Below are 11,953 nucleotides of genomic sequence, written 5' to 3'. Positions count from 1 at the left end.
TTGAGAATCTGGCTCCCAACTTGTATTCCAGTAAGGACAGGTGTTTAAATTTGGCAAGTTGGGTTGATCCACTTCGCCAAAGGGAAATGTACATGTGAATTGTTTGAGTGAATTTTCTTAGCACTTGTCATACTCTTGTAGTTGAGTGTATGCATGTTGGTCTCTCCTCCTCTCTTCCCCCTGTGGCGCCATTTTTGAGACACAGGAAGCACTCCATACGTATTTCTTTTCTTTTCTTTTTTTTTTTTTTTTACTTATTAGATCACCGGTTTATTTGTAAAAGGATGTAACTCAGGAACAGTCAGATGGAAGAGATGCTTAGGATAAGATATAGGGAAAGGGGACAGAGCTTCCAAGCCCTCTCCAGGCGACTTCTTCGTGTTCACCAGCCGGAAGCTCTCTCCATATGTATTTCTTAGATGAGTGATGTCTACATGGCCAGTTGGATAATTCACTCCAGAGGAGATTCCCTGCTTTATTCTGGTCTGGAATTTCCACCTGGTGCTAACTGTTTCTTTTTGGCTTCATCCTGGTTTTCATTGACTTTGAATGGGGGATTCATTTACGTTGCCTATACCTGCTGAATAACGGCTTAACTCTGCTTGAGTTAATGAAAACTGGAGTTAAGAAACTTCTGTTACCTAGATTATTTCACCTCCCTATTTTGTGACTTACCCTCTTCACCGATACATATCTTCTGCCTGTGTGGTACCCTTGTGACACCCAGCCGCCCTGGGGAAGGTGATGAAAGACATTCCGGCCTGTTCCCCCTTTGTCGGAAGGGCGTTGACCAAAGTTTAAGGAGCAGAGGCGGGTTATAACTAACGGACAGATTTGAGGTCTGGGGTGTCATTGTCAATTCAGGCTGCTCAAACAGACTAGCACGGACTGGGGCGGCTTGTAAAGAGCACACGTTTATTCCTCACGCTTCTGGAGCCTGGACGGCTGAGTGAGATCGGGAAGCCAGCCTGGCTGGTTGTGGTGAGGACCTTCTACTGGGTCATAGATCTTCTTGCTGTGTCCTCGCTTGGCAAGAGGGCAGGGGAGCTCTTGGCGGGGCCTTGTAAAGGCACCAGTCTCCTTCACGAGGGCCCCACCATCGTGATGTCAAAGGCCCCACCTCCAAATGCCATCACCTTGGGGATTAGGATTTCAATATATGAATTTTGTGTGTTGGGGGGAACCAACACTCAGCCCATTGCCTTTGTGTGTTACTTATTAATTCTGTGTTCTTCCTCAAGGAGAGTGCATATCAAAGAAATAACCATGAACAGGGACTATTCCATTGAAAATTCATCTTGGTTCTTTGTGCGAAGATAGAAAGTTAGCATGTGTACAGGATACAGCTGTAGCTCCCCATAGCTCACTTCAGCCTGACCTCTTCCGATGACTTTTCTGGTGCCCGTTCAGGCAGGATCACCTCCTGTTGTGCACTCCTCGAGGGGCACTTGGTTCCTCCCTCTGGCAGCATCCCACCCTGTTTTGTCCACTGGGCTGAGCTCTTAGGCCAGGACCGTCAGGGCCTCAGGTGGAGGGGGTCAGTCACATCGCTGCCTTGTTGACGCCATCTGCCTTCTCCATGCCTATCCTGCATGGCTGTGTCGCCGAGCGCAGCTGCACAAAAACACAAACTGTGCTGACTGCCTACTCTAACGTCAGAACCACTGAGCTTAGGTGGTTCCTGAATGCTTCCCGGTCCTCATACTCTTTCCCCTGCTTCTTTCATTTTCTCACTTGCCCTTCAAAAGCCTCCCAACACCTCCGTCCTCCTTTTCGCTCTTAGCTGATGATCTTGCTTCCTGTCTGTCGAGAAAATAGAAGGAATCAGAAGATGATGTCATCAGCCCCCAGCAGCAGGACTCCCATCTCCACGCGGCCTTTGAGCAGGTGGTGGCAGCATAGGTCAGTGCCCAGGGCTGTCCTGGAAGGCTGTGCGGCCAGCAAAGGGCAAGGGGCTGTGACCCAGTGGGGAAGCCGAGCTGGGTGTCCCCAGAGGGGATGTGAGCCCTGTCCATCCCGTGGAGGAGCAGCTGTGCTCCCTGGGCCGACCTCTCTGCTTGAGCATAGGTCCCACCCTCACCTGTTCACCTCTTGTTTTTTCTTGATAGGACCATTCATATTATAACAAAAAGACATGCTGTTATTCCACCAAACCAGACCAGACCAGACCTGTTTTGACTCCATTCCTCCCTCTAGCCACTGCCCCATTCTTTTTTTTTCTCTTTCGAGGAAACTCCTTGCCAGAGTTTTGTCCTGGGGTCTGCACTTTCTCTTCTTCCACCATTGCCGTCAAGCGGTTACCTCTCAGCCCCTTCTGACTGCCCCGTCATCATCTGCCTTCTCGTGCCTGCAGAGCTGCCCTCATGTGACTCCTGGACACACACACACACACGCACACACGATTTCCTTTTTGCATTCTCAGTCTCCTTTGCAGGCTCCTCCTCATCTGCTTGACACCTAAGTATTGATCCCTGTTGTGGGATGAATTGTGTCCCCCAGAAAGATACATTAAGTCCTCACCCCCGGAACCTGTGAATGTGACTTTTTGGAAATTGGGTTTTTGCAGATGTGATCAAGTTCAGATGAGGTCATTAGGGTGGGCCCTGATCCAGTATGACTGGTGTCCTTATAGGCAGGGGACGAGAGACAGACACGCAGAGGGAAGAAGGCCGTGTGATGATGGTGGCCAAAAGATGCTGGCAACACCAGAAGCGAGGAGAGAGGCTTAGAGCACAGCCCCCCTACGGCCTTCAGAGTGCGCGTGGCCCTGATGGCACCTTGACCTCAGACTTCCGGCCTCCAGAGCTGTGAGAACACATTTCTGTTGTTCTAAGCCACTCAGTTTGTAGCACTTGGCTGTGGCAGCCCCAGGAAACCAAGACAACCCCTGTCTTCATCCACAGCCACTCCCTCATCGCTCTCAGCCTGTCTCAGATTATCACCTGTCATCTGGCGATCCCCAAATTTATAGCCGTAGCCTGGACGTGTCCCCTGCACTCCCGATGTCCTGCTGCCCCTCCATTGCTCTTCCTCTCGGACCTGCGCCTGTCTCGGTACGTCCAGCAGCAGCCCCAGCCTTCCAAGGGCTCAGGCCAGAAATCTCGGCTTGTCTGTGGTTCCTCACTGCCTCTGGTACCCCCAGTGTGATCTACCAGCAAATCTTACGGCTGCTGCTTCCGGGCGTGTACACAGAGCCCCATCCTTTCTCACCGTGCCCACTGCCCCGCCCGGCCAGGCCCTATCGCCTGCCTCCTGGGGAATTTAAGAGTCTTTATAACTGGCCTCTGCTTCCACTTGTTTGCTCCCCCTCAATCTGCTCTCCACGCAGCCCTCAGAGTGGAGCAATTCTGCTGTCACGGACTCGGGTCACCTCACTCCCCTCCTGGAAACCCTCCAGGGCTCCCTCCTCTCCTGGAATGAAAGCTCCAGTTTTCACTGTGGCTCTGGGGCCCTGCCCGGTGTGGGCAGCGCTGCCCCCTCATCCCACCCAAGTTGCTCCTGGTCCTCCCCTGCTCACCCTGTGTCCCTGGCTCTATGTCAATGAACCTGTAAACCCCTCCGTATAAGTAAGTATAAATGATATGATTATAAAATTATATCCCAGCAACCTCCCTTCTATCCTCCAGCCCTCTCCTTAAACATCACCTCCTCAGTAGGTCCCCCTTTCACCCTACCAGCACTTCTTCCCTCTCTCCTTTGCCTCGTTGTTTTCTCCTGGGCACTTAGGACTGTCTGACATTCTGTGTCTTGTGCTTTTGAACGCCTTATCATCTGACCCCCACGCTGAACCATAAACCCTCTGAGGCCTGGGACCTCACCCTCTTTGTCTGTTGCTGCCCCCTCAGTGCCCGCGAGAACGCTTGCCGTACAGTAGGATCCCGTCTTGTTTGTGAATGAAGGGTCGCCAACGTGGTTTAGTTGACTCTGTTATTTCTATAGTAGCTAATGTTTATTTTACTGTTCTTGGTGTTTTTTTAACTTTTAATTATGACAGTTTTCAAGCATTTAGAAGACTAGAGAGAATAGTGTAACAAGTACCCAAATACCCATCACGTAAATTTAACGATTGCCAGCATTTTGACTTATTTACTTCTTCTATTGTGGGTGTAATGAGACATATGACATATACACATTTCTAACATGAAGAACATTTTTATATATCACCACAGTACCATTATCATACCTACTAAAACGGACAGTAATTCTTTTTTGTTATCTAATACATACTATCCATATTAAAATCTCCTAGTTGTCTCAAAATGTCTTTTCCAGCAAGTTTATTCAAACCAGAGTCCAATAAAGGACCACTCGTTGTATTTGATTATATCTTTAAAAGCCCCTTCTTATCTACTTTGAGTCACCCGCGCCCACCCCAATGCTTTCTGCCCCTCCCCCGACCCCCCATAGCATTGGCTTGTTGAAGATTCCTGTTCTGTAAAATGTTGTCACTTTCTGGATTTCTTCCAATTTCTTCCTTCTGAAGTCATTTAACTGGTTCCTCTGTCTTTTCTATTTCCCCCTACCTAGGGCAAAGAGAACGCAGCTTTTGGGCACCCCATTATTTTCCCTGAGTGAAAACCTGTTTCTCCCTTGTTGGTGGCCAGTCAGTGGCTAGTGGTGGTCAGCTGGTCTTGACAGAGGAGGTGGAGGTCCTCCCAAGGCTTAGGCCAAATGCTCTATTATCTTAGTGCTTTGTCTTCTGTGAATTCTTTCACCTGTGTTTTCTTTTTTCCTTCCAGACAGTACAACACGTTTTCTTGTGGAGCAAAAGTATAAAGGTGCAACTTTTCTGTAAAATGCACAGAGGACTAGATAATTGCTAGTGAACTCTTGAGCTGGAGGGGACTTTCGAGACTTTAGGCTAAAACGTAGGATAGAAAGTAAAATGAGCTGTACTTCTTTCCTCGGATCCTGGTTTCTGAACAGTTTATTTTTATAGTATAAGCATGCTTAGCATACTTATTGTCTACCGTGTAGTAGTTTAAATGTTTGGAATATGTTAATCTGGCTTTTATTAGTCATGAATTATGAGCTACTTATATTACCAACATGGCATTTTAAGGAGAAGCTACCATCATCTAGCGTAATGCCAAATTACGACCTTTCCATTTCTTTCTTTATGACACAGGAAATCCGGGATCCTCTTATGCAGTGGCTGGGGGAACACATGGGCCCTGAAGGAATAATAAAATCCAGCAAGCTCTCCCTTAAGTTCGTTCCATCCTACACGTCTGAAGTCGAAATCACCCCAACTGCAATACCTGTGGTGACTGACATGGATGTCTTCTCATCAGATAATTTTGATTTAGAGATCTACCGACAAAATTTGCAGACAAGGCAACTTGGAAAAATAATTCTGTTTGCTGAAGTGACATCAACCACCATGAATCTTCTGGACGGGTAAGTTCTGGACCTCCTCGGGGTCCAGTTATCTTGAAGGTTCTCTCTGACCAGTGCTGGGGAGAAGGGCTAGCCGTACAGCATAAGAACTCGTAAATGCACTAGCAAAATAGAAGCACCCTTTCCTAGAAGAGTTAAAATGTAGAAAGATAAATGAATGAAGTTCTTTGATCGAAGATTTGTGTTTTAAAGAATGGGCAGTCTTTGTGCCTGTCACTCTTTTTTTAATCAAGCCTTTCAGAATGTCCTTGGCAAAAAGAACATAATGAAGAAAAACCCACATTTAACAGGTGGCATTACAGTTCAAGCTATCACTTTACTTTTGTGTCATTAGAACCAGTGTTACATATTTCGTTTAAGATATTTTGCAGGGCCATCAGGAGAGCACATTTGAACAACATGTGAGCTGTGTTAAATTGAAACAAATTAGAGCTTTGTGCTTTGAAAACCTGTTTTGGTGTGTTCCTGTCCAGTACATTTTTTGAGCATCTGTAATCTCATTTGGATGTTCGAAACTTACTCTTGTTGCAAGTTTTCCTTTGTATTCCTTCTGTTGCCTGGACTTTGATTAAAGGTTAAAAAATGGAAACCAGATGAAAGCAATTTTTAAGTCCCAAATTAGTTAGTGTTAATTAATACGTTTACGTTGAGATAGTTTAAAAAGTAGAGTTATAGAGGGAGTGAGTATGAAAAGCATCCTCCCTCAACATGGGACTAAAATGTAAGGAATGTAACTTTCCTCCCAAAAACCTGGATTCACAGTTTCTAGGCACTTTTACCCATGGGACTGCACAAGTCGATGCATAACTCAACATATGGAAATATCTTGACCTTTCTTCCTAATAATTTCTGGAATTTAATAGCATGTTGATATAAAATGACGAGATAACTTGAGGATTTCTTGACTCTCATACTGAAAGTCACGGAAATGGCACTTTTAGTGCGTGTGTAGGATGTAGAAAAAGCATTCGTGTGGGGGAGTTGGCAGAGCAGTGGACTGGAGCAGGAAGGGGACTGTATGCCATGGTAACGCACAGAGCTTGTTTACTGAGTGCTTTTGTGTCGTCATAGTACGTTCCCCCCACCCCCTGGCGTTCCCAACCTCTCCTGCCTCCACACGTCTCCCTGCCAGTCCCCCGCTTCCCAATAGAGAAGAAGGAAAAAGCCAGTTCTTGTAGATAGAACAGTCTTTCCTTGCTGGTATAAACCCCGTGATAGTCTTTTGTTACGTGGGTGAACACTGTGATATCGAAGGGTGACCCCATTACAATTACATTTTCTGCATGAAAAAAATCAAGACACAGCATTTAACACAAGATCTGGGGAGGCGAAATTCAGATAGTAAAACATCAGCACTTCCCGACATTTTTGTTATTTCCGTGGTCAGAAGTGAAGACTATTTGATGTTGGACAATCTTGAGACATTGGAGCTATGTGGTCCCTGAGCGTGGGTAGTGGGCAGTGCGTTCCCAAGAGGCCTGTGAGTGCCCTGCTGGAGGGGGCAGACGGAGCCTCCTGTGGGAGCAGATGGCTGGGTTTCCTGATGCCCAGCTGAGCCTGTGCTTAGGATGGAAAAGTGTGCCATGTACGTACACTGCGTCAGTGCCCTTGAGTATCAGCCAGTTCCTTTTTGATATTGAACCTCTTTTAAGAGGTAAAATTCTGTCCTAAGCAACTTGGGTCTGTAAAAGTGTACAGCTGGGCCTGACCGTAGCAGAGTCAGAAACTTCTGTCGGATTAAGAGTTTCTCTTGTACAAATTAGAAAAATATTTTAACTTTTCCGAGGGAGTTTTAGAATCTTTTTTGTGTCTCTTCTTGTCTGGTCTCTGCAGAGTGCAGAGAGTGAAATGGCTTTGATGGTTAACGATTAGCCCCTCCGCTTGGCCAGAGCACATATTGAATAAATAGCTGTTGCTCATCATAGCTTACCCACGGTGTTCCACTGCGCACCTGGGTTCCTCCCCAACGCTGAGAGGTAAAGCTACTCGCTGCAGCCTCCTGAGAAGTCCCAGGGCTGCAGGGGAACTGCAGCCTTTCTTAGGAGAAGGAACTTAAAGAGGTCACTTTGGTTCCCAAATGACCCAAAATCGTCCAAAAAGGGACTGTGAGATAAATAAATGAAACATATGGCTTATTTCTAAGAGTAAGACCAAAAACATTTCTACAGCTAATATTCCATTTGATCTTCCATAAGCTATCCTTATGGAAACAGTGTATTGTGGTGGTAATAATAATAATAGCTAACATGTATTGAACGCTTTTGTCTTCCAGACACTGCTTTTATGTTCTTTACATGTATTGACTAATTTCCTACATCATCTTTCAGTGCCTAGGGTCATCACTGGAACAGAGTCAAGCTCTGTCATCACACCAGTGTTCCTGTTTCTGGATGTTTATAATCATTATAGGGTACAACACATCAGCGGGTCAGCTAGGCGGGGCAAGGAGAGTTTTCTAAACCATGGACCAGGTTTGCTCCATGCTTGCTTCTTTCTTTACATCTGTCGTTTCGGTGGCAACTGAGTGACGCTTTCCTAATGGACTGGAATAGAAGTGAACTTTAGGTATAGATCTTTATGGTAAGGTGTCTGACATCCTTTACCCCACTCCCCACCCCCATACCCTGAGGACTCGTACCAGCTAAACAGTGGGCGCTCTCTTGCTAAGAAAGGAGGGGAAAGTACCTGTGTGTCACGCGCAGCTGAGTTGGCTCCCACTCCTGGTGACTCTCCGAATGAGTGACGTCCACACTGTCCTGTCCTCAGCAGCCCTGCTCAACTACTGTAGACTCATGCCAATGGCTTCTTTTATGGAATCAGTCTGTCTCGTATTTGTGCTTCCTCTTTTCCTGCTGTCTTATATTTTCCCCAGCATTGTTATTTTTTCCAAAGAACCCTGCCTGCTCACGATGTGCCCCAAGAAGGACAGCTTCAGTTTCATCATTTTCGCCTCCAGTGATATTTCAGGTTTCGTGTGCTCCGGGACCCACTCGTTCGTCTTTTTGGTAGTAGAGCTCTCCTCCAAATTCATTATTTCAAATTAATTAGCTGCCAGTTGCCGACAGAGCCCCTCTCTTATCAAATCTGTGTTCTTTTCCACCTTAACACTGGTTAGCTCTAGCGGCGATGGTTTCTCTTTCATTGAACTTTGCTTAGAGTGTCAAGAAGGACTGATGTTTTGAATTTTCAGAGCTATTTCCTATAATGACACAACTTCTAGCAAACACCTTGTCTACCTCCCAAGCTACAGAAGGCCAGGCTGTATGACAGTGGTTGTCCGTGGTGAACCTGGAGACCTATGTCCTTGCCAGCTGCCCCCGCCCAGATCCTCCATTTAGGCTGCAGTTTTTAAGTCTTGGTTCTTGTGCCCTGACGATCCTTGTGCACAAGATCTAAACCTTAGCACACCCCATTCAGGTACCAGTTTCTAGGCCAGTTACGGTTAGGTTCAGCTGAGTGAGACAGACATCCTCAACTTAAAGGGGCATACACAGGATTAAAGCTTATTTCTCTCCTGTAAATGAGAGTTTTCTCTCTTATAAATGAGATGGACTGAGATGGGTGTCCCACAGTGTCAAGGACCCAGGTGAGTTGCTCTGCCACCATCAGCAGGTGGTTCCAAGAGGTGACCCAAGCATTTATGTCTTAGTTTTATCCAGTTAGCAGGTGGAGGGGGTAAAGAAGGATGTACCTCCATTTTTTTAAAAAAAGTTTTATTGGGGAATTGGGGGGAGGGAACAGCATTGGGGAATCGGGGAAGGGGAACAGACAAGTTGTTGTCCTTTTGTTCTTCAGTCTAGTTGTGGAGGACGTTGCTTCACTGGCCCATGTTGGTATTGTCATTGTGCTCTTCCCGGGTGAGACAGATCGCTCGCCGGCCATTGGACGGCTGCTCACGGTAGCTCACGGCCAGCCCCACTGCAGCCTACGCCGTTGCCAGCGACTCACAGCAGCCCAGCTCCAGGTCGAGCTGTTGTTCACCACCTTAACTGTAGAGGGTGCAGCATCACTGGCCCTCATGTGGGATCCAAACTGGGGTCCTGCTGCTAAAAGCTGGCGTCCCAAGCCAACTCTTAACCAACAAGCCACTCGGCTGGCCCCGTACCTCCATTTTTAATGGACTCTTTCTGATGGTTCCACGTGAATAACCATCAAAGATCTTGTCTGGACAGAGTTTTCCAGAAGTGGCTGATGACATTTTTGTTTGTATCCCAGGACCTAGTCACATGACCATATGTACCTACCAAGAAGGCTAGGAAATCAATGTGGTCTTCATACTCGGCATCCATGAATCCAGCTGAACATTAGGGCTTTTGTACTAAGGAGGACAATTAAATGTCTTTGCCACAGACATGTACTTTCTATTTGTCAGATTGCTAAAAAAAAAAGGAGCTGGAGGCCTTTACGTAGTATACACATTATGATAGCCCCAGTGCCTACAGGATTTAAAGCATAGGTGGAAATAATTACTTGACAGGTAACACTGGTTTTGTCTTACTGCTTGCCCAGTGCCCTTGGAGGTATTTTTCTCATGTTACTGAAAATCTGGGAGGATTTGGAAATTTCTCCCCCAACAGATATTTTGGAGGACATCATATCTTCTATGGCTGCAGAGCCAGCTCAGCTACCGTGGCACTGAGGTAGGCGTTGCAAGATAGACATTTGGGCCTGTGGGTATGAGAGCAGGCTGGTGGTGAAGGCATGAACCAGCATCACCTTCACCTCCGGCCCCCACCTTGTGAATGTGAAAGCTATGTTAGTGCTTCATTAAAAAGGAGAGCGCTCTGGGGAGAGTGAGTAGCAGAGGGAAAGTTGGGAGTAGCTTGCTGATAACTAAATCATGGCAATTGAAGGGCCCGTGAGTCCCCACCTCCAAAGATAAAAAGCAAAAGCCATGTAAGTGAGTGATGTTCCCCTAGTAGCCTGACTTGGCTGTGTTCCCCCCACCCAGTCTGGTTAGAAGAGGGAAGGTCACCCTGTATCCCCTCCTGCTGCCATTTCCCCTGACATATGTTGCTGACCATGAAATGCATTGTCTACTCTGTTGTCGGTACCGCCTTTCGGATGCGATGCTGATTTTGGTCGACTTTAGACGCCTTTTGTTTTCTTTCTGTGCGTTTCCGTAGGTTTCTCTGTGACCTGTTAGCTCAGCTGGTTGGATGGAGTCCCAAGGGCACGGGCCCAGCGCTGTGTCTGGCCCCGTGAACTTCACTATGTCCCACGGTCACGTCCTCCAGCTGCAGACCCAGGAAGCCTTCTGCACATGTGAGCTGCCAGTGGTGGTGGGCTCTAGACAGGGGGTGCGGATGGGCATCCCCACTGCTGGAAAGGCCCCTCCGAGCGCTCACTGCTATGGTGCTGATAGCAGTGCTGTATCTTCTCTTTAACTTCCTGGTAAGCGATGATTGAGCCTTTGCCGTGGGGAAGGTGTTAGGCTAGACCATGGAGCACCAGAGCTCGGGGGTAACTTGAGTCCCTGTGATAATTCTGGAATCGTCTTTTATTTGACTCATTGTATCTTTTTTGATGACTTATATCAAGTCTCATTTGGATGCTGTAAAGCCAGAGTGTGTGGTGAGCCAGGTGACCACAAACTTGTTCATATTGATTTCCTTCGCGCACTTGTAATGCTGAATAAACTGGCCCAGGGTGTGCTGTTTTTTTTATTTCTAAGGAATAACTTGTATTTCCTTATCTAGTAAGTTTATTTCCTTCACGTTAAGTCCCGATTTTTCAGGCTTAAGTGTGCCTTCATCATTCACGGAATAAGCATTGATGGAGTGCCTCCTGTGTACCAGGCACAGGGTTAGGCACTGGAGAGAGAATGATGGAGCGGGGACTCTCCTTCCTCGCCATGCAATGGAAGGAGTGAACCCCAGTGTGTGTTCTGTCCATGCGGCTCCGTGTGCCCTTGTTGGTCAGCACCGGGAGTTCCGGCCGAGAGACGTGGGCCCTGCAGATAAATGATGAGAGAGAGAAGTAGACTGGTCAGTGAATTTTTTTGAGCAGTCGCTATGTGTCAGCCATTGTTCCTGATGCCGTAAAGCCCACAGTCTGGTAGGGAAAATGCTGGAACTGAAGACTTGATCACCAACTAGCTCTGTACCTGGGCAGTATAACCCCCAGCCCAGGGATTTGCTTTCCTCAGCTGTGAGACCTGGGGCTCTCGATGCTCCCCACGCACCTTCAACTCAAGTCCTTGGGTCGAGTGATCTTCCCAAGCCAGCGCCTTCCACCCAGCCAGCCTTTCTGTTCCCAGTAACCTCTCACCCCTTTAAAGGGCTGCAGTGGTTTTGTGATTAGCCTCCCAGCCATTGAGGAAACCTCGTATGGGAGACAGTTGACTTTCTACAAGCAAAGGGAAAGAACAGAAAAAAACAACAACAACAACCAAAATAGTTTCAAAAAACATTTTGGGGGAAGTGGCATCAAGGAGAATAGTCACCATCATTCAAGAAAGCTAGTATTTTGGGTTCAGAATTTGGGGCCAGTCCCAGCTTTTCACCTCTCTGCACACGTATCTGGTCAGTCCCAAACACCTCTTTACCCTTCT

The 11,953-nt window shown here is 47.2% G+C and overlaps 1 protein-coding gene across 1 annotated transcript in view; it reads left to right on the top strand.

Annotated features, from left to right (window-relative positions):
* Window positions 1–11,953, top strand: part of HLCS (holocarboxylase synthetase) — a 192,607-nt gene that overhangs the window by 44,053 nt on the left and 136,601 nt on the right. Inside the window, exon 4 of the mRNA XM_019658628.1 lies at window positions 5,129–5,400. Coding sequence (XP_019514173.1) covers window positions 5,129–5,400 — 272 coding nt within the window. The remainder of the gene's footprint in view (window positions 1–5,128; window positions 5,401–11,953) is intronic.

Source organism: Hipposideros armiger, unplaced genomic scaffold, assembly GCF_001890085.2.
Source record: "Hipposideros armiger isolate ML-2016 unplaced genomic scaffold, ASM189008v1 scaffold_285, whole genome shotgun sequence".
In the NCBI taxonomy this organism is placed as follows: domain Eukaryota; kingdom Metazoa; phylum Chordata; class Mammalia; order Chiroptera; family Hipposideridae; genus Hipposideros; species Hipposideros armiger.
Note: the sequence above shows the minus strand (reverse complement) of the source record. Positions and strands in the feature narration are given on the sequence as shown.